General features: G+C 34.4%; 1 protein-coding gene across 3 annotated transcripts in view; it reads right to left on the minus strand.

The window, feature by feature from the left end:
• Positions 1–24,294, minus strand: part of LOC136040096 (phosphorylase b kinase gamma catalytic chain, skeletal muscle/heart isoform-like) — a gene marked incomplete at its 5' end in the record, with an annotated part of 62,159 nt that overhangs the window by 36,257 nt on the left and 1,608 nt on the right. For all 3 annotated transcript variants that reach the window (XM_065724188.1, XM_065724187.1, XM_065724189.1), the window contains 3 exon segments: positions 1,872–2,035; positions 12,994–13,114; positions 16,211–16,377. In XM_065724188.1, coding sequence (XP_065580260.1) covers positions 1,872–2,035; positions 12,994–13,114; positions 16,211–16,377 — 452 coding nt within the window.

Below are 24,294 nucleotides of genomic sequence, written 5' to 3' on the forward strand. Positions count from 1 at the left end.
TTTCAGATTCATTTATGGAACATTAATGCAATAAGTCAATTTTCAGAATCACACATCCCGGAAGAAAATGTATTGTCTTTAGTTGGCATTTTTTCAGTCCTTAATTGTTGAATACTTCCTGTACACTTACTGTTAAGCATTATTTTTGGTAATGCATAATGCAGAGACCGAGAGGGGTCGACGCTGCGACAACTTACGAGCACGACTATTTGCGACTAAGACTGTAAATATTAGTCACTGCAACTACTTGTGACTTTGTCATCGTTCGACTACATCTACTTGTGGTTGCAACTACTTACGACTGAGACTAATACAAAGTTTTGTAAAGATTACAATAATTAAAAACGAATTATGTATACAGGGATTAGCATAAATAGTGATAAAGGAGAATATCAATTGAATCCAATTTGTAGTAGTTTCATAGAACAAAAGAGAAGGAAAAAAGAAGCTAAAACCATATATACCTATAATACTAAAAAAAAAAAACAAGATATTGTGCACAACCAGCACCACGAAAACTTACAGCAAAAGAGCGGAGCGTTAAAGAGGTGGCAGCCCTCTCATGTTTAGGATATCTCCATTTTATGTGTTAATTTGTATAACTTGACACGGTTAAGCAGAAATTTAAGTTTAGCGTAAAGAGCCAGGAGTTAAGGAGGGTGGTGGCTTCCTCATACTTAGGGCCACTCTTTACGCTAAAGTTCAACTCTTTAAAAAAAAAAAAAATCGAGAATAGTGGAGCTTACCCTTAAAACAGTAATTATCCTAAACATAAGGGGGGTACCCCTTCTCCAAAGAGGAAAAGGGCTCTGAAATCACAAAAAGGAAGTTCCAGGTCGCGATTTTCAAGCTTTTCAAGCATGAGATATTTATCGAACAAAAATTTTTCTCGGGAGATGAACCCACATCCTCCCAGTTCTGTGTAGGTAAGCATACAAATAGAATCTTTAACCTCATATTTTCCGCTCAATATATTTATAGTTTTTTCCACGGTTAAGATCACCGACCCAAACCATGCTCAGAGAGAAGGGAACCTTCGTTTCTTGCAACCCTTCCCCCCCATCAATATTCTTACGATCATTACACAGAAGTATCATATTTGCTGCACAGTTCGCTTTTTTAAAGTTATCCCCCCCCTTGCCCCTTAGAAAAAGAGTGGATCTGTTTGTGGAATGGGTATTTTAAAATTGGCTAAACTGTATTATAAAGGGCTCATCCTGATACAAATTTAGGCATAAATTGTCCTTGTTCAGTGAAATAATGGTTCCAATGTCCTTAGCACTTACAGTGGTACCATGTCAGTTGGTAGAAAGAATTATAAAATAGCGGAATATCTTACTTTACTATTCTTGCTGTTTTTTAGAAAAGACAAAAATAATATCTGGATTTTTATCTTTGATGTTTAAAACGTTTATGAAACTGGCATTAGTATGCCCAAACTACGTTTCATTTATCAATAATAGCTGCTGGATTCTTTTATAAATAAAACTTTTCTGTTACATAGACAGTCATCAGCTGATTTTTTTTTTTTTTTTTTTTTTTTTTTTTTTTTTTTTTTTTTTTTTTTTTTTTTTTTTTTTTTTTTTTTTTTTTTTTAATTATTTATCCCTGTTGGACCTTTTATTTATTTTCTATTATGTATTACCTTTTTACACTCATTCAATACCAAAAGGGCGCAGACACTATACAATTTCGTAGACATTATTTAAGGATTAATTTAACACCTACTTAAAATATTCACAATTTAAAAGCCTCATAATTAATGTTAACGCCAAAATGTAAGAAGTTTAAAAACGCGCCAAATTGGCGCGCAGTGTACGAATGTCAGTGACAACATTTAAGCCATATAGCAAAATCCACACCGGCCTTACCGAAAAGAACTTCACCGGGATTCAGCTTGGTTGCAAAACCAAAATCTGTCAATTTGACATTATACAAATCGTCCAAAAGTATATTTTCGGGCTTTACATCTCTATGAACGATATTCATCGAATGGGCATGACTCAGAGCTTCAAACAACTGTTTCATTATCAGCCTGAAAATGGAAGTATATTTATTACTGTATAAATTCATTATATTATTAAATTTATTATATTTATTATTATACATCTATTACTGTATTGAAGTATATTTATAAATAAGGCGAATATTGAACCAGCAAATTTGTTTGTGTGTTCCCTGCCTGTTCGTTTTCAATCGACATAATTTAATTGACATGGTCATTTATTTATCAACGGTAGTAAAAATGGCTAATATAATGATTTTTCAAAAAAAGGACTTGAATTTAAATTATTGTTGTAAAATTAGAAAAGTTAAAAAAAACTAAAACTAGACAAGGAATATAGGTAGAATATTCCAAATTCCTTTATATTTTATGGTTTTTATTAGTCATATTTTTCCTGTGGCTGATCAACTTTGCATGTGGGGGTGATTTTTCGAAGAAGTTTTCCTGAGAGGTGTTTTCAGTGGAGGGGGAATTTACTGCGGTGAAATAAGCCTAGCACCATTTTAAGGAAATTTGGACTTCTTGGGAGGGGATTAAAGAGGAACGCTTTAAAAAGATCAGGATGGAGGAGGAACGTACGCGGCTGTGCTGGCATTAGGCCACTTGGTGCTGCATTGAATGGTTAGTAGCAGCAGTAGTAATAGGACAATGTTATTGTTTCTGCTATCAGGATTCATTTTTCTTCCGCTAAAAAATACAGATCCCTTAAGGGTTATGAATCATTCTGACGAAAGTACAGAATTCTAATTTATATGGTTATTAACCTTCAGTTTGCAGGATAAATTAAAAATCACAAAGGGTCTTAAATAAAAAATTAATAGAACCCTGTTCTACGGTAGGCTAAACGAAAAACTTGCTGGCAGGGGAAGACCGGAGTGATATTACAGTGTGTACATACAGTTGTTTGTGTACATACAGTTACATACCGTGTACATACAGCACACACAGTGTGTACATACGGTTGTTGCCAAATCGCGAACTACTCTACTGCTACGACTTACAACATTCATTTAAATTTGTCTTACAAAAGGGCGAAAATATAAAGGGGAAGACAGGATTGATAAGGTCATCCTGATTTCAAGGCTGTATTTTTAAATGAGAGTAACGGGGAATTTTGACGCTGGGCAATCAGTCATTAGTAGATGAAGCTGATGAGTAAATCAATATGGGGTCCTGTAAGATCCTAGGATTCAATGCAGAAAAAAATATACTTAACTTTGGAAGTCAGGGTTTTAATCAAAAGCTACGAAACAATGAACAAATGGATAATTTTCGTTTTGATTACCCTGCAAAACTGAAAAGTAATTTTATGGTTAAACGCAGTTTCAAAACAAAAGATAAATTCACATCCCTTGGATGGTAGTATAACTTTAATTCTCATCTAGCATATCTCCTCCTGTTAAGAATACAAATATGAAGATATATTGAGTGCAACAGCGAGAGAAAATGACAGAGCAGTGAGGAGAGTGAGAAGCAGAGAGGAGTGAGAAAGAATGATTGGCAGACAGGGACGGATGAATAGATAGAGAGAAGAGAGAGAGGAGGGGAAGAGAGAGAAAGAGACATAGTCATATGAAGAGACTTCTCTACAGCTTTAAATGTTTACTCTGAAAGTGGGACACTTCGATACAAAAGACAGGGGAAGTTTATTTTAATACTGTGCAGCGAATATGAAGAGGTGACCTTAAAATTACATCATTCGCTGTCAGAAATTAGCAATTACATTTCATTAGCCAACAATTGCTGGCAAGGCTTTCTAATTCTTGCAAAATTAAAATGCTGTCATTTTGGCACCTGCAATAATCCATATTCTATCCCGGAAACTATGAGTACGGTTTTCACTCAAAACTTCCATGACAAGGTGACAAAAGATTTCTAATCATTACAACCAAAAATATATGTATGGATAGTCTCTCTTTTAGTCTGATTTCAGGATTGTTTCAGAATTTTGATTCTGGGAAGGGTTGTCAAACAGTTCGTGGTGACGAACTGTATAGTAAGGAGCGACCCGGCTCAATAGTAACCGAAACTCTAAAAATGGAATTTTGATACCAATAATTACATCAAAAGAATCGATTTTAATGCGGATTTTAAATATATAAGTTTCATCAAGTTTAGTCTTACCCATCAAAAGCTACGAGCCTGAGAAAATTTGCCTTATTTTAGAAATAGAGGGAAACACCCCCTAAAAATCATAGAATCTTAACGAAACTCACACCATCAGGTTCAGCGTATCCAATAACTCTACTGTAGAAGTTTCAAGCTCCTATCTACAAAAATTAAGCTATCTATCAAGTCCTATCAAGGCTATCTATCTATCAAGGCTATCTATCATCATTTTCTTTAATTGTTTTAAAAAGTAGAGTTGTGAGACAGAGTCAAACTTTAGCGTAAAGAGCGAGGTGTTGAGAAGGGGACAACCCCTTTCACATACGGAATAATTTCCGTTCATTTTAAGTTTTAATGTCGCAGCTTATGTGCATTTAAAAAAAACCTTTTTTTTTTTATTATTTAATACACCAAAGAAAAAAGGCGTTTAGGTACTGAATAGCCGACAAGTACATATTTGTAATTATAGTTCTTGATAATTCAGAGGCAGGAGAGGGGAAAGAGTCAGGGGTGCTATTTCAACCCCCCCCCCCTCCAGGTTCAATCTTCGTTAACCAAAACAGTTTTATTATAAATTTTATTATAAACTGCGCGCCAAAAGAAAATTCAGACGTGCCAGGGCAAATTCTGCAATTTTTTCTATCACAAGTAAGTGCATACTTAGTATTTCTGATCAGAAATATGCTTGTATGTAAAACATTCCAGTGGATAATCAAAATCGTCAAAGCAGGTACAAACGCAAACATTTGTCTGGGGGGGGGGGCAAATCGTCAGAGATGTAAAAATCAGATGATGCATACGCAAGTTATACGCTATCATGTGGAAAATTTTTAATCTTGAAATTTTGAGAGGCACTATAAAGAAACGACAATGAAAATTATTCAATCATTTGAAATCAAAAAACTTATTTTTAATATTGGAAATAGAACGATAATCCTTAGTCTTTTATTAATAAAACGTTAAGTTAAAACGAGCAGTAACTAAGATGAGTAAAAAAAAAATACACTTTGCAGAAAACAATCCTTATTTTATGCTCAATAATTTTATGTCTCATAGTATACAAAAAAAACTTACAAATTTTTTAACATCTTATATAAATACAAAAAAGAGAATTTAATTTTTAATGGAAATGACCTCCATATAACATTTTTAATGGAATTTTTTAACATCTTATAAAAATACAAAAAAGAGAATTTAATTTTTAATGGAAATGACCTCCATATAACATTTTTAATGGAATTTTTTAACATCTTATAAAAATACAAAAAAGAGAATTTAATTTTTAATGGAAATGACCTCCATATAACATTTTTAATACAATTTTTTAACATCTTATAAAAATACAAAAAAGAGAATTTAATTTTTAATGGAAATGACCTCCATATAAAGTTATGCTAGTAGTAGCAGGCACCAAACAAAAAAAAAAAAAAAAAATATTAACGTGGGTGAAGACCAGCAAAAATAAGCCAAAACAAACATCAACACACAGCTTAAGAAGTTATGAAATAAAAAAAAGACTGTGCCAGTGTTTACCTTCAAAAAAGTTTTTTTACGGAGTAATTTCTGTTCGTTTTAAGATTTAATGTTGCTCCTTACTTTCATTTAAAAAAAGCTTGATTTTTTATTTAATTTCTGGACGTTTTTGAATTAATGCACATTTTGATCTTGGCTCTCCGCACATAAATAATTAAAACGAAATTTGCATATTAATTAATTGCAATTAATCGGAATATTATGAGAAAAAATGAGCGAGGGAGGAGGCCTAGTTGCCCTCCAATTTTTTGATCACTTAAAAAAGCAACTAGAACTTTAAATTTTTTACAAACATTTTCATTGGTAAAAAATATACATAACTTACGAATTAACTTACGTAACGAACTTCTATATTCATATGTTTTTATTGCGTATATGAGGGAATTCAACCCTCGTCGATGCCTCGCTCTTTACACTAAAGCTTAAATTTTGTCCCAATTCCTTAAGAATGACCTCTGAATCACAAAGGCCGTAGAATAAATAGTTGAAATTACTAAAAATACTTTAGCGTAAAGAGTGAGGTATAACGAGGAGGTAAACCCCTCATATGCGTAATAATTTTTGTTCGTTTTAAGTTTTAATGCTGCTCCTTACTTTCAGTAGAAAAAAATGTTCATATTTATTTTGTCATTGTTTTTTCAAGCAATTCTAGAAAATCCTGCGCCCCCTTCATTGAAATTCTCTTCCCCCATGAGAAGTTTCTCCATGGAAATATCTTCCCACGTACACCCCCCCTCAACTCTCCCCCCTAAACCAAAAGAATCACCCTGAAAACATCTGTACACTTCCCAATAGCCATTACTATATGCAAAAACAGGTCAAAGTTTGTAGCTTGCAGCCCCTCCCACGGGGACTGCGGGGGAGTAAGTCGTCTCTAAAGACATAGTTATTAGGTTTTTCGACTATTATGAATTAAATGGCTATCTCATAATTTTCATCTGGTGACTTTGGGGAAATAATGAGCGTGGGAGGAGACCTAGGGGCCCTCCAATTTTTTGGTCACTTAAAAAGGGCACTAGAACTTTTCATTTCAGTTACAATGACCCTCTCACGACATTCTAGGACCATTGAGTCGCTACGATCACCCCTGGGAAAAAAAAAACAAACAAAAAAACAAATAAACACGCATGCGTGATCTATCTTCTGCCAAAAATCCGAAATTCCACATTTTAATGTCTGACTGCGTACTTCAACGCAGTCTTTAGACAACAATGAACCCTCGATCATCGGTGAAAGTCCTTTGGTCCACGAAACCCCTACCATACAATCTCGTAGCGAACCTTGCAGTTATTGCCACACCCAGACTGAAGCCAGCACATCATTTCGCCGTTTCTTCTGTAGTGAGTGGGAGCAGGCCTCCTGCCGTGGAATAAACCCTGATATTGTCCTCTCGATGATACTTCATGACCCAAAATCAATCTTGTTTCAATACGAGTGTTCATCCTGCTCCAAGCGGAATGTAGCCCATCTACAGCTACAAGTTAGGACAATGGCAGATCGCACGAAAACCGTCAATCCAAATGAACAGGGACGATCAACTCTAAATTCCGGCGATCAAGCACTGTATTCCCATGTGGCTCAAAATGGAGCAGCCGGTTTTGGTGCAAGTATACCAACTGCAGCCTACGCGACCAACCCAATCGAAACGCTTCTATTAGCTGAAAAGGAGAAGCAGTTGCGGTAAGAGAAACGACATAACTTAGTCATAGCGGGAATTCCTGAGTCTGATAATCTTAATGGAATAGAGTCACAAGTAATCATTGGACTTTGCCGAAAGAACAGCTTAGGAGCCACCTTAAAAAATCGAGGACTTTATTGAGACTAGGCGACTAGGAAGAACAAGAGAAAATGACAAACCAAGAAAGCTCCTTGTAAAGCTCCGAGATGACGCTTCAACTTTGGCAAAACGTAATAGCATTCTGAAAAACGCCAGAAATTTGCGAAATTCTACAGATCCCCAGACCCGCTGTGAGATCTACATAGGGCCTGATCTTACACGACTCCAGTTACAGACTCAAGCAGAAAGAAGGAATCTCAAAAGAATTGAAAATGCCATCCATGAGCGAGTAGCAACAGATCAAACACAACAATAGCAACAAAGAACCATAGACAAAAGAGTGAATAATATGTTACTTGACTACCACCGCCTGACACCACCACCATCAACTCTACAAATAATAACTATGACAAGGCCAGGAATCCGTAACCCAACGTTATCTGAGCTGTCGCCTTCTTGGTGCCAATTCTACAGAAACATACCTCCACCATCTAATCTGTCAAATGGGGAGCAAAACCAACAAAGCTCCAGCCCAGCGTTCTGCAACTTGAGGAACCCATCTGACAATCGCCACGACGACCTGCAAAAAGGGAGGAAAACAGGTAAATCCCAAACCAAATCGACTCTGTCAAATAACCTGCCCGCAAAGGGACTCCCCTGGCCACAGCAAATCAAAACAAATCCAAAATGCATCATCACCACCTCCACCTCAATAAATACTCAAGGTCAAAGTCTAAAGACTCCTGATTCTTCTTCCTGCAATCTGGAAAGAGGGAAAAAGAGAACAGTTTTTAATACGAAGCCAACCCAAACTTACCGCTTTTCAACAATAGCCCTGTCGAATGTTCGCTCTCTCAACAACAAGACAGAAGATATGGAAGTTGCTTAAGAAAACGCGACATTGACGTCATGTGCATGACAGAAACATGGATTTCGTCTTCTGCTTTGGCCATTATCGACGGGTACTCCTGTTACATTTCCCCACGCTGCAGCGCATCAGGTGAGCCTATGACGCACGGTAGCGGTGTCGGTTTCTACTGCAAAGAAAACATACCTCACAGGATCCTGGATGTCTCAGTGCCAAAGACCCATGACATCGAAGTTTCATGGCTTTGGGCACGACCAAAAGGCCTACCTCGTCAAGTGTCATCACTGATATATGCCACGGTATATTTCCCTCCAAGAGGACCATACCGGCGACAACTAGTGGAATATCTCCAACAAAGTTGCGACCTCGTCAGAACTAAATATCCATATGCTGGAATCTTTCTTTGCGGGGATTTCAACGACCTGAAGCCGAACTGGATCGAAAGCTCTACAGCCCTTCGTGAAATAGTTAATGTAAAAACAAGAGGAGAAAACACCCTCGATTTGATCTTCACTACACTTGGTGATTTCTACTTAGATCCCTCGGCGGAAGCACCACTCTCAGCCAGCGACCATGCAACTGTTCTATTGCGACCAAAGTCAACAGTGGAACCTAGTAAACCAACCCAATTCACTTACCGTCCGCTCACAGAGGAAGGCATAATTGGCTACTCGGTATGCTGGTTCCGCCTTTTCAAAGACGAAAATGCAAACAGCATGACCGAACTCTTCAATGAGAAAACGACTCGAGAGTACGAACGATTCTTCTCTGAGAAGCGAGTTACAATTAAGCCACTGAGCAAACCATGGGTTAACCCGAACATAAAAGCTGCAATGAGAGAGCGAGACATGCTTTACAAGACAAAGCCCCACTGTGATGAATATAAACGGAAGAGAAATATAGTAGTAAGACTACTAAAGCAAGCTAGGCGTCTGTATGGACACCAAATATTCGCTACTACGATTCCTTTCACAAACACACGACCAGCTCGAGCCCCTGGTTGCAGAGCTTCGGGATCAAGCTGATCAAGTGAAGCTCCAGCTAAGTCTCGAGAAAAGCTGTGTGTTGCATGTCAACTTCCTAAAGAAGAAGAGCATTGACGAACCTGTACCTCTCCAAACAAAGGAATCAGTCAAAATACTCGGCATCACACTAAGTGACGATCTTAGGTTCGGAGATCACATCAACCAGATCACAGCAAAAGCAGCTGGTCTTTTAAAATCCTTTGCAAATCTCAAAAGGTTTGGAATGACAGAACAACTCCTTCTTTCGTGTTACAAAACTTATGTAATGCCCATAGTCATGTACGGCTGTCCTGTCTGGCACCCATCGCTCACAGAGAAAGACAGAAGTCAGCTTGAAACAATTCAGACAAGAGCCTGCAAAATAATTCTTGGATCAAATTACAAAAACTACTAAGAAAGCTTGAGCGAACTCAGGCTCCCAACCCTGGATGAAAGGAGGCACGAAACGCTGATGAAGTTTGGAGCTGACATCCTGAAGTCCCCAACGCACCGAGATATCCTGCCTCAGTTTACTTCAGTGACTCACGCACACAAGACGAGGGTGGCAACTTTTAAAGAGGGAAAAGAACTGTTAGAATGCCCACCTACACACTCAACGACAAGATTTTTAAACTCCTTCGTTCCATACTACGTGAAACGCTACAACGACAATATCCTCAAATCGAAGTGATAGCTCATCATGTGTGTTCTTTATGTTGCGTCTTTTGGCGTTTTTCTATTTTCTTTTTTTTTGTTTGACGATACCCATGTTATTGCATTGTGATAAAGGGAAAGAATAAAGATTATTATTATTAATTTTGTTGATAGGAGCTTGAAACTTCTACAATGAGGTTCTCTGATACACTGAATTTGATTGTGTGATTTTCGTTAAGATTTTATGACTTTTAGGGGGTGTTTCCCCCTATTTTCTAAAATGAGGCAAATTTTCTCAGACTCGTAACTTTTGATTCTTTTGATGTAACTATTGGTATCAAAATTCCATTTTTTAGAGTTTCGGTTATTATTGAGCCGGGTCGCTCCTTACTACAGTTCGTTACCTCGAACTGTTTGATAGTAATTACAGGGTTCGGACAGGTCGGTTCGTTTCAAATTATAGGCTCTGTCCTATTTTTATAAGATTTCCCGGGCCCAAATATAGGCCAAATATAGGATTCGGAAGTCCTCGGGATCAGATCTGTGGTAGATGGCGTGGGATGCCTGGTCACATAAATTACCAAGTTTCATCCCGATCCCTCCAATCTTAGCGTTTTCCATGATTTTAGGTCCCCCCAGTATCACGAAATCCGGTCAGGATTTAAAATAAGAGCTTTGAGACCCGATATCCTTCTAAATATCAAATTTCATTGAGATCCAATCACGCGTTCGTAAGTTAAAAATACCTCATTTTTTCAAATTTTTCAGAATCAACCCCCCCCCCCAAACTACCCCAAAGAGAGCGGATCCGTTCTGGTTATTTCAATCATGTATCTAGGACTTGTGCTTATTTTTCCCACGAAGTTTCAGCCCAATCCCTCCAATCTAAGCGTTTTCCATGATTTTAGGTAACCCCAAACTCCCCCAATGTCACCAGATCCGGTCGGGATTTAAAACAAGAGCTTTGAGATACAATATCCTTCTAAATATCAAATTTCATTGAGATCCAATCACCCGTTCGTAAGTCAAAAATACCTCATTTTTTCTAATTTTTCAGAGTCAACCCCCCCTCCCAACTATCCCAAAGAGAGCAGATCCATTCTGGTTTTGTCAATCATGTATCTAGGACTTGCGCTTATTTTTCCCACCAAGTTTCAGCCCAATCCCTCCACTCTAAGTGTTTTCCAAGATTTTAGGTTTCCCCCTCCAAACTCCCCCAATGTCACCAGCTCCAGTCGGGATTTAAAATAACAGCTCTGAGACACAATATCCTTCCAAACATCAAATTTCATTAATATCTGATCAACCCTTCGTAAGTTAAAAATAATTAATTTTTCTATTTTTTCTGAATTAACAGGCCCCAAACTCCCACCAGATGGTCAGATCGGGAAAACGACTATTTCTAATTTAATCTGGTCCAGTTCCTGATACGCCTGCCAAATTTGTAACATCATTTTTCTTTAGAAGGGGATAAAGACCAGATAGATAAAGGACAGATTGATCACAGAATGTAGCATATAGCCTACCCAGTGCACGTCTATTATACTTCCCTCAATTAGCAACTATCTTAGAATAGCCCATTTGAATAACTGGGCCGTATTCACATCAGCCAGCCAGCGTTCAGCCAGGAAACACATAAGTCGCAAGAACTCCAGTCTCATTAAGCAGAAACTGCTAGCCTATACACTGATCTTTGCTCATTTCAGACAGGCCCAACATGACAAAAAACAAAACATAGGCTACTAAGTCAACACAACAGCATAGCCCAGGCAGAAGCAGCTTACTAGGTCCAACACAAAGCATTAGTTAAGTTCAAAAAGCTCAACAGTTGTAATTAATTATCAATCTACACCAAAAGACAGAAAATTACAAATCTTGAGCAATGTTCTTAGTGCTCTTCAGTCGAAAATATAGGAATAATAGGATTTTAGCCAAAATATAGGCATTTTATAGAAGTGCATCAAAATATAGGAATATTGGAATTTATAGGCGAGTCCGAACACTGTAATTATTGGGAATCAACAGACTGCCAATGTTTGATTCTTTACGAATGAAAAGTGCTGTCAAATTTAACAAATTAATTTAGCTTATTTATTTTCAGGCTTCAACGTGACAACACTGACGAAAATGAGGCACTGTCCAAAAAAACTTCATAAATATAAAACACCGAAGGAAAAAATCGTAGAAAATCACGATTTTCAGGTATAATAAATCTAGGACGGATTCAGGGGGCAAAATATAATTATTTTGATGCCCTTGGCAATTCAAAGGAAGCCACTAATCTTTCGTAGTGCTACCACCTGTCCCACTGTCACCATCCTGGTTCCTCTGGAATAAAATCACTATACTGAAATAATACCATTACAATAAAAAGGACTTTCAAATAAAAAGAAAAAGCACAAGTCCTGAAAACTTCGAATGTTTGTCTAGTTTGTTTTTTAGTATTTAGTTAAGATTTAGCACAAAATTTAGCTAGATTTAATAAAAAATTAATTTTTTTCCTAATTTAGGTAATTTCAGTAAAAAAAAAATCCTGCACCTTTACTTCGTTTTCCTCCAAATGAAAATAAACAGCAGGTGTATGTACTTTTAATTTGGTGACAAACAAAATATAAACATTATGATTCAGCCATTTTCTACCGGGGGAGACCCAGTTTAGAGCCTCCTCCCCCGAAAAAAATTGTTTCACTCGTACAAAAGTAAAAAATAAATAAATGTAAACAGAATTTCTTATATTTTTGTATGCTTTTTTTTTGGTAGCCTAACTTTTTTTCTAGCAGTCAAATTTGTCTTTTTTTTTCATTTTTTTTCTTTTCAACGAAAATATAGAAAAGGCTTTTCTTATTAAAAAAATGCTTAGGAAAGGTATCTTTCAGAATATGTGGGGAGGGTGTGTGTGCAAAAAATGAAGGGGGCAAGTACTCCTAATTTCCTACATTTTCCACAAAATTCACCAGTTTTTGTGGTTTTTACAACACCCCTCTCCCCAAACGTTACATGTGCATCTCCTTTTAAAGCAGTTTTTATTTTGAAACAAACTTACTTCGTTTTCTTTTCTGATAGTGTAACTACACTAGTCAAGTAATCAAACAGTTCTCCTCGTCGGCAGAGCTCAAATATCAAAAATATAAATGTGGTTGATTCAAAAACGTCATATAGCTCGACTGCAAAAAAAAAAATTGAATTATGAATGTGCTTAAACAAACATTAAAGCTAACTGGAGAACCAACATTGACTCCCTGAACATTCTAAAAGCTGCAAATGTGTATGGTAGTGCCCTGATTTTCATTTGTAAAGTCATGAGTCACACTAAACTCAAAGGTAAATAGAGATAGATGTCAGAATTCAACTGACTGCAACAGGGAATTCCTTGACAAAGTTGGCAATATTGACAACATTAAATGACAAAAAAAAAACGTACAAACTAAATCACTTATAAATAATCACAATAAACTCAAAGTTAAATAGAGATAGATGTCAGAATTCAACTGACTGCAACAGGGAATTCCTTGACAAAGTTGGCAATATTGACGACATTAAATGACAAAAAAAAACGTACAAACTAAATCACTTGAAAGAGAAAATAATAACTTCATGACTAATGCTAAATTACATGACTTGAGAATTTTTCAGCCAAGTTAAAAATATTTCGACTTAAAAGCTGTTTCAAACTTTAGAAACGAAATTTTACTTTATGTTTAATTGAATTCAGCCCAGCTTGAGGGATGATGGAAACAAGTACAAAAAGCAAAAAGCCACATGTACTGAAGAAAGATAGCACCCAACGCAATTTCCCTCTTTTCACAAAATGTTATAAAACACCCTACTATATAGAGCAGAGATCCCTAACCTTTTTTTCTCATAGAATTCTTTCAAAATTTTGCTGGTTCCGGTGGACCCCATGCAGCTAAGTTCCTACCATATTCCCAAAACTTGATAAAAACAAATTGAAGAAAAACAACAAAACTTGAGCTCAAACAACAAATTAGCAGTTTTCAAAGGCTCTCCCCAGAAATGTTTGATCAACTCATGAAAATGTAACAAAAAGAGATATAAACAAATTTAGGATCCATTTGTTTAGTTTCCCTTGTAGCCACCCCCCCCCCAAACAACTGAAATTTGTAAGATGATGGAAACAAATGCGAAATGGGTTGAAAGCCAGGTAGTGATGCCACTTGGAAGTCATGACGTCACCTTGCTAAGCGTGAATGGGGAATGGGAAAAAACTGGGCGTCTTTGCCATAGAAAAATCTTTCTCCCAAAGGGAAATTTTCGGTTATCAGACATGCGCTATTTGGAAGGTTAACTATGACAGTATATAAGGTACAAGAAGCATGAACACCGCCGTGAAGTTCCCAGCGGGATTGGGGGCTACTACTACCCTAAACTTTGTTGTTACCAATATTTTTCTCTATTTCTTATTCCTTTACAATTCTTGTTGCCTCCCCGCCCCCTGTCACCGTCCAAGATAGGAAATATCAAAAGGTTTTGGTCAATAAAAAAAAAGAAATTTGTTAAAACGATTCCCCTCATCATCACTGTAAGCATATGTCGCAGATAATTCATCTGGCTACAGGCAGCAATTTTGGCTACTCCGTTGGGGGATTCTCGGTGCAGCCCAAAAATCTACTCAATAAATTGAACAGATATCGTCAAAAGATATATCCAATTTTTGTTTATTTAAACATGTGTCAATGAACAATAAGATGAATCTCAGGATATGGCAGGGACCCCCCCCCTCCGATGTATCTTAAATTCGGAAATATATACAAAATACTACAAAAAACTAGAAATTTGACTAATTTAAGTGACAAAATCTAAATCCACTAGTTGAAGATGGGTGTCTTTGTGACTATTATGATTTTCATAACTTATTTTTGCGACGGTAATTTAAAGCAAATAAAAACTAGATAAAAGTAGGACAAGGCCCCTCCCCCTTCTGTAAATTTTTTTCGTCTTTGCCCCTCCACTCCCTCCCCCTCATACGCAATGAATTTTCAGGTGCGTCCCTGTACATGTATATATTTAATATATTCATTACATGATACGTTTCAGTATATATTAAGCTGAAAGTTATGTGAACGTTGAGCATATTAAAGGGAAAATCTCTTTCATGAAAAGCTGAGCTTTTTTGACCGAAGATTCAAGCACATAAAGATTGTTGTACGGTATGCTTCATATATTACTCTGGGCAACAATGATTAATAATAGTAAAATAATAATGATAGAAACAGTAATAGTAACTATAAATAATGAGCACAAGTAAATATCGAAATTATAATATCAACCTGTATAATTGTTAAGTGTCTGTAACCCCCAGCCAACTACTAACCTTCAGCTCGCAAAAACAATCGCTTGACTTTATACAATGGGTACCCGAGGTATAAGGCAGTGGAGTCAAAATAAGGGTCCAACCCAAAAATTTACTGAATTCAATAGTTAATTCAAACATGTGTCCATACACAGGAGCAGAATGAGTAGGGTAAGGGACTGATTCATCCCCACTACAAAGGTATCATGCGTTGGAAAATTAAGTCTTGATTATTCGAGAGATCTGAAAATTTGACTAATTTTAATTTTTTCTCCCAATATATAAAAAAAAAAGTACTGACAAATTCCAAAATTTACTAGTTTACGATGCGTATTTTTGTTACTGTTTCGATTTTCACATATATTTTCTCCGAATGTATACTAAAGCGATTGAAAAATAGACAAAGTAATACAAAGATTTTTTCGCCCTAAGCCCCCTCCCCCTTAAATACACTGAATTTCTGAATACGTCCCTTTACATATGTAAATCTAGTATACTTATTATGAGGTACCTTGTTATGTGTATTAATTAAAAATACACAAAGAAATTTGTAAAATGCTACATACATTACTCCAAGCAACAATAATAAATACTAGTAAAGTATTAACAAAGAATAGTTAGAATAACTATAAATAATCAACAAAATAAATATTATCATAGTAACCTCTGCCAATAAAATTGGTACGAGTCTATCATCCAATCACTAACCGCCAGCTCTGAAAAACGATCGTATCCATCCGATATTGAATCCATCCATCGAATTGAATAAGTCAAAAAGTTTCATTAAAACCTTACGAATTTTATGCACATTTTTTGTAAGTCTATCCTGTTTCGCCTCACAGCTATTGGATGGCATTAAGCTTCCAGGGTTTTTTATGAGTGGACGAATAGAATTAAAATTTTGAGTTTAGTGGAAGGGAATAAGTTGTCCATTAAACTAAAGACTTACTTATATAAGGATGTCCAGCTACTTCCCTCAGCATTCGGATCTCGTGCAAAACTTGATCACGCACAGAGGTGCCGTCGGCTAGCGAGCTGCTAATGTCAATTATCTTCACGGCGTAAGACTTTCCAGTTTCTTTCTCAACACATCTCCGCACTGTCGAGCTGACCCCTCTAAATAATAAAGGAAAAAAAACAAAGGAATCAAAGGTTCTAATACATACACGGAGGAAAAGCGTGTCCTGATAGCAAGTAATTTCTATTACCTAACAGGTGAGAGGTGACCAACCTTCTACTTTTTTTAAGAAGAAACAGCTGCCTTTGTTCATACGAGAACCAAATTTAAAAAAAAAGAACTTTTTCGCATGTTGACCAATAGTCTGTGTTGCGCAGCGAAACTGATCACCTGGTTCAATGCCTTCGGTCGAGAGTGCAATGCATGGTTTGGGGTAAAGTTGTACGATGCTTCCCGTATTTTTCCCCTTGATTACCAGATACCCATCTAGAGCTGGGTCGACTCTGACTGAGCTTACAGATTCACACCATTGACCGCCGTTCCAAACCAAATAACCAGCAACGCCAGGACTCGAACCCCTGTTCTAACGATTTCAAGTTCAGTTGAAGAACAAGCACTTAATAAAAACTTTTATTTTTACTACCAATTTAGATTTCTAATACTAACCAGCGACACTAGGACTCAAAACCCTGTTATAAACATTTCAAGTCCAGCGCGAGAACCAACACGCAGTGAAAATCTTTATTTTTTAATACTAGTTTAGACTTTTTTATTTTAAAAAGAAATAGCTTCCTTTGCTCAAAACACGACCCAAAACTCAATCCAGGCCTTTATTTTTAACTACTCATCTAAATTTCTAATGTATTTTTTTCTTTTTATACCTCTCAAACAGTTTTCTAGTTTGTTTCTTATTTGGGTAAATTAGGAATTAACAAAATAGACACCAGTTCCTTTAAATACCACCAAATACATGAATAGTATCCCCCTTAGGCTCCTACGACAGTCCAACCCCTTCTATCCCCAATACCGGCACTTATTTTAAAAATCCTCTATATTCGCTCTATTGGTCCCAACACAGCCCTCTCCCAATGCGTTATTGGAGTTGCTCGTCCCTCGTATCCGACTAAAAACTTTTATGAGGGTCTAAGCATTTTCTGGGAACAATATATGATAATTTTCTCAGTGATACCCTTAGAAGGATACAAGCGGGTCCATGCACACATGGCGTTATCACAACTTCCGGCTGATAAGGAAATTTCAGAGTTTCGTTTGCCAAGTATGTTGTTCAATAATAGAGGTGAGCTTGAACTGATATAATGTCTAAAAACCGAAGTTTTGATATGGATTCTAATATACAATTTGAAGAGATCTTTTCTGTACTCTAATGGTATCGAGCCGATATTTCATTATTAACAATTGATTATGACAACAACCGGATAGGTATCACTTTTCTAATTGAATGGTCCTGAGCACATCTCCCCCATCTTTTACTTAGATCTTTAATTAATTTTTTGCTTAGATTTCTAATTAATTTTTTGCTAGCGTCTTTTATCGCATCATTCCAAGAATGTGCAAACCGGTTCCCGAGACTGGTTGAAATTTCGTGAATTTAAAGAAGATGCGTTATGTGGTCTTGCGTAATCATTCCTTTTCTCAGTGAGATAATATAATGAATACAAGCGGACCCACATCCTGATTTCCCAGAATTTCTTGGCATGTTTCCGTTTATTTCACGAATTTCAAGAATGAGGCAATCTGGCATTGCGTAATTCATGTAATTCATTCATGTGCTCGGTGAAACAATACAATGATTACAAGCGGGCCCATATCCGGATTTCTGAGAATTTCCTGACATGTCTCCCAGAATTTCAAGAAGGATTTATTATCTGGTATTGCGCAATCATTCATTTTGTTGGTGAAACAATACAATACACTCTGTAAAAGCCCTCACATCTGGTACTTTGAGATAAAAACTGAGCCAACGACATTTTTACCTTCTAAGCAGTTTTCAATTGATTTTATGAAACTTATGGCTGATATATAAACCGAACATGAGATCCTTTTTTCCTATAGTAAAGGAACAACATGTTACTCGATTGAATCAACAAGTCATTGATAAAATTATGTTCTTACAAAGACATTCTAGGCAATCAACGTATTGTTTCTCGGACGCCGGTCAACTGGTCTTAAGCGTCACTTCATCGTAACAAGTTATTTGCGCAATCGATTTCTCAATTGGATATATGGTGCTTGCAATCTGGCAATGTGTGATCTGTTTCCGAGCACTTTTTGGCATCATTCCGAGAATATGCATACCATGGTGATTTGAGATGCTGGACAGACATATTCTTTTAATGGTTAATGAATATTGTTTCGATCTCCAAAAATTACAATGACTACAATCGGACAGGTATCATTTTTGTAATGTAATGGTTCTGAGCACATCGGTTTTCCATTACTGTATTTGCGCATGAATTTCGGTCCCCATTTTCCCATCCAGGACACCAAGTCCCCCTCCGGGACCCTGAGCTCCCCTCAAGGGCCCCAATGTCCCCCCCCCGATTTTTTTAAGTCAAATGATTATTGATTATCGATATTGATTGTCAATTATTGATAAATGATAATCGATTATTGATTAATCGATTATTGCTTATCAATTATTGATTATAAATATTGGTAATTGATTATCCATTATTGATTATGGACAATGACTATCGATAATTGATTATTGATTATGGATTGTCGATTATTGATCACTGATTGTCGATTATTGATTATCGATTATTAATAATCGATTATTGATTATTTTTTATTTGGAACCTAAAATCTTTTGGGACTTTTTTTTTACATGAAATACTCGAACTATATTAATAAAATCAGATGTATTTTAAATGTGGATGTTCTCATTTCTGAAAACTAAACATAAAGTTCATTAAATACATAAATATTACTAATAAAAGCAGATCAACTTTAACCGTGTGTATTCTCGTTTTCAAAAACTAAAACCCACGTTATAAAATACTCAAATATTATTAATCAAATGTATTTTAAAAGCGGATATTCTTATTTCTAAAAACTAAAACCCAATTTTATTAAATACTCAAATATTGCTACTAAAATCGGATGTATTTTAAACGTAGATGTTCTAATTTCTGAAAACTAAACCCAAAATTTATTAAATACTCATTAAAAAAGCAGATGCATTCTAACTGTGAATATTCTCATTTCTGAAAACTAAAATCCAAGTTTAATAAATAGTAACATATTATTATTAAAATTAGATGTGGATGTTCTTATTTCTGAAAACTAAAACCCAAATTTATTAAATTCTCCAAATATTATTAATAAGATCAGACGTATTTTAAACGTGGATGTTCGTATTTCTGAAAGCTAAAACCCAAGTTTATTACATACTCATATATCATTATTAAGATCAGATGTATTTTAAACGTGGATATTCACATTTCTGAAACAAAACCCAAGTTTATTTAATTCTCAAATTTTATTAATAAAATCAGATGTATTTTAAACGTGGATGTTGTTATTTTAAAAACTAAGCCCCAAGTTCATTAAATACTCAAATACTAAATAAAATCGATTATATTTTAACTGTGTGTGTTCTTATTGCTGAAAACGAAAAACCCAAGTTTATTAAATATTAAACGTGGATGTTCTTATTTCAGAAAACTGAAACCGAATTTCATTAAATACTGAAGATAGTTAATAAAATCAAATGCATTTTAAACGTAGATGTTCTTATTTCTGAAAACAAACCAAAATTTTATTAAATACTCATTAAAAAACAGATGCATTCTAACCGTGTATATTCTCATTTCTGAAAACTAAAATCCAAGTTTAATAAATAGGCCTAGTCACATATTATTATTAAAATTAGATGTGGATGTTCTTATTTCTGAAAACTAAAACCAAAATTTATTAAATACTCCAAATATTATTAATAAGATCAGACGTATTTTAAACGTGGATGTTCGTATTTCTGAAAGCTAAAACCCAAGTTTATTACATACTCATATATCATTATTAAGATCAGATGTATTTTAAACGTGGATATTCACATTTCTGAAACAAAACCCAAGTTTATTTAATTCTCAAATTTTATTAATAAAATCAGATGTATTTTAAACGTGGATGTTCTTATTTTGAAAACTAAGCCCCAAGTTCATTAAATACTCAAATACTAAATAAAATCGATTATATTTTAACTGTGTGTGTTCTTATTGCTGAAAACGAAAAACCCAAGTTTATTAAATATTAAACGTGGATGTTCTTATTTCAGAAAACTGAAACCGAATTTCATTAAATACTCAAGATAGTTAATAAAATCAAATGCATTTTAAACGTGGGTGTTCTTATTTCTGAAAATTAAACCCCAAGATTATTGAATACTCAAATGCTATAAATAACCGCAAATGCATTTTAACCGTGTGTATTCTCATTTCTGAAAACTAAAACCCAAGTTTATCAAATAACCATATATTATTAATAAATCAGATCTTTTAAACCTTGATGTTCTTATATCTGAAAACAAAACACCAAGTTTATTATGTACTCAAATATTACTAATAGAATCAGACGTATTTTAAACGTGGATGTTCGTATTTCTGATAGCTAAAATCCAAGTTTATTAAATACTCAAATATTATAAATAAAATCAGATGTATTTTAAACGGGGATGTTCTTATTTCTGAAAACTAACCCCAAGTTTGATAAAAATTCAACTATTATCAATAAAATAAGATTATATTTAACGTGAATGTCAATATTTCTGGAAACTAAAATAAAAGTTTATTCAATGCTCAAATATTATAAATAAAATCAGATGTATTTTAAGCGTGGATGTTCTTATTTCTGAAAACTAAAACCTAAGTTTATTAAAAATTCATATGTTATCAATAAAAACAGCTATATTTTTTACGTGAATGTCATTAATTCTGAAAATTAGAACCCAAGTTTATTAAATATCCAGATATTGTTATTTTTAACATGGATGTTTTTATTTCTAAAAACTAAAATCCAGGTTTATCAAATACTCAAATATTATTAATAAAATCAGATGCATTTTAAACGCGGAGGTTTGTACTTCTGAAAACTGGAGTCCAGGTCGTTTCTATGTTTCAAAGAGCAAATACGAAATAAACATGGAACTAAAGCCCAAGAACATCCACGTTATAAATATATCTGATTCTATGAATAATATTTGAGTATTTAATATCAGGGATTTTAGTTTTCAGAAATAAGAACATCGTCCATGTTTAAAATATGCCTTATTTTATTAATAATATTTGAGTGTTTAATAAACTGGGATTTTAGTTTTCAGAAATAAGAATATCCCCGTTAAAATACATCTGATTTTATTAATAATATTTGAGTATTTAATAAACTTGGGTTTAAGTTTTCAGACATAAGAGCATCCACGTTTAAAACACACCTGATTTTGTTAATGCTATTTGAGTATTTAATAGACTAGGGTTTTATTTTTCAGAAAAAGAATGTCCACGTTTAAAATACATTTGATTTTATTAATAATATTTGCATATGTAATAAACTTTAGCTTTGGTTTTCAGAAATAAGAACATCCACGTTTAAAATACATCTGATTTAGTTAATACTATTTGAATATTTAATAAACTAGGGTTTAAGTTTTCAGAAAAAAAGAACATGCATGTTTAAAATACATCTGATTTTTTTTAATAATATCTGAGTATTTAATAAATTTTGGTTTTTAGTTTTCAAAAATAAGAACATCCACGTTTAAAATACATCTGATTTTGTTAATACTATCTGAATATTTAATAAACTAGGGTTTTAGTTTTCAGAAAAAAAGATCCATGTTTAAAATACATGTGATTTTATTAAAAATATATGAGTATTTAATAAATTTTTGTTTTTAGTTTTCAGAAATTAACAGGCTTGGATTTTACTTTTCGTAATATTACGTTAAAAATACATTTATTTTATTAATGATATTCGAGAATTTAACAAACTTCGGTTTTAGTTTTAAGAAATAAGACTTTCCACTTTAAAATACATCTCATGTTCTTAATAATCTTTGGGCATTTAATAAACTTGGGTTTAAGCTTTCAGAAATAAGAACAGACACGATTAAATTACAGCTGATTCTGTTAATAATACTTAAAAATCCATAAATGGAATTAATAAATAGGAATATCCACATTTAAAATACATCTGATTTTATTAACAATATTTAAGTATTTAATAAACTTGGCTTTAGTTTTCAGAAATGATGACATCCACGTTTAAAATGAATCTGATTTATTAATAATATGTGAGTATTTAATAAACTTAGGTTTTAGTTTTCAGAAATGAAACTACACACGGTTAAAATGCATTTGCGGTTATTAATAATATTTTAGTATTTAATAAACTTGGGGTTTAGTTTTCAGAAATAAGAACATCAATGTTTAAAATACAACTATTTTTGTAAATGAAATTTGAGTATTTTTTAAGTCCCAAAATAATTCTAAGTTTCAAAAAAAATCTAAGTCCAAGAAAATTCTAAGTCCAAGAAAATTTTAAATCCCAAAAAAATTCTAAGTTAAAAAACCAATAAAATCAATAATCAATAATGGATAAGCGATAAGCAATAATCGATAATTAATTATCAATAATCACTAATCGATAATCACTAATCGAAAATCAATAATCGATAATCAATAATCGATAATCAATATCCATAATCGGTAGTCGGTAATCAATATCCACAATCAATAATCGATAAACAATAATCAATATCGATAATTGATAATCATTTCACGTTCAAAAATTGGAGGAGGGGCATTGGGGCCCAGGACAGGGACATGGGGTTTCAATATCCATAATCGGTAGTCGGTAATCAATATCCACAATCAATAATCGATAACCAATAATCAATATCGATAATTGATAATTATTTCACGTTCAAAAATTGGAGGAGGGGCATTGGGGCCCAGGACAGAGACATGGGGTTTTGGATGGCAATATGGGGACCCAAGCTCATGCGCAAGCCCGGTAAAGGAAAACTGATGTGCTCAGGACCATTAGATTACAAAAATGATACCTGGCCGGTTGTAGTCTGTACAACAATTTTTGGAGATCGAAACAAGTTTCATTAACCATCAAAAGAATATGTCTGTCCAGCAAGCATCTCAAATCACCATGGTATGCCTATTCTCGGAATGATGCCAAAAAAGGCGGCCACAAACAAATCGCTAATTGCATTTACCATTTATTCAATTGAGAAATCGATTGTGCCAACAATTTGTTACGATGTAGTGACGGCTAACACCAGTAGACCAGCGTTCCACAAACAATACATTGATCATCTAGAATTTGTTTCTAAGAACATAATTCCATCTATGACTTGTTACCTTAGTCGAGTAACGTGTCGTTCTTTTACCACAGGAAATAATGGGTCTCATGTTCGATTCATGCATTAGACATAAATTTCATAAAATCAATGGGAAATTGCTTAGAAGCTAAAAATGTAGTTGGCTCAGTTGTTATCTCTAAGGACCAGATGTGAGGGCTGTCAAAGAACAATTATCTTTAGATATGACCTTTGAAATATAAGGGTTTGATGAAAATATCCGGATTTTTAGTGAGAAGCAACAAGAATTTAAACTCAGTTGCTTCCTCCAAAATAATTTTCTTATGCAACATGTATATTATTAAAAAACACAAATAACAAAATGTAATTACCTTTAGATATGACCTTTGAAATATAAGGGTTTGATGAAAATATGCGGATTTTTAGTGAGAAGCAACTAAAATTTTAAGTCAATTTCTTTCCCCTCAATAATTTGTTTTATGCAACATGTATATTATTAAAAAAAAAAACACTAATAACAAAAACTGATTATCTTTAGATATGAACCAAGAAATATAAGGGTTCGATGAAAATAAGCAGATTTTTAGTGAGAAGCAACTAAAATTCAAACTCAATTGCTTCCTCCTCAATTATTTTCTTATGCAACATGTATATTATTTCAAAGGTGATCTAATGAGCCTTTAAGCTAAAATCTCATGAAAACTTCAAACCATATCTCATTGATTAA

This window comes from Artemia franciscana, chromosome 20 (assembly GCF_032884065.1).
Source record: "Artemia franciscana chromosome 20, ASM3288406v1, whole genome shotgun sequence".
Taxonomy (NCBI): domain Eukaryota; kingdom Metazoa; phylum Arthropoda; class Branchiopoda; order Anostraca; family Artemiidae; genus Artemia; species Artemia franciscana.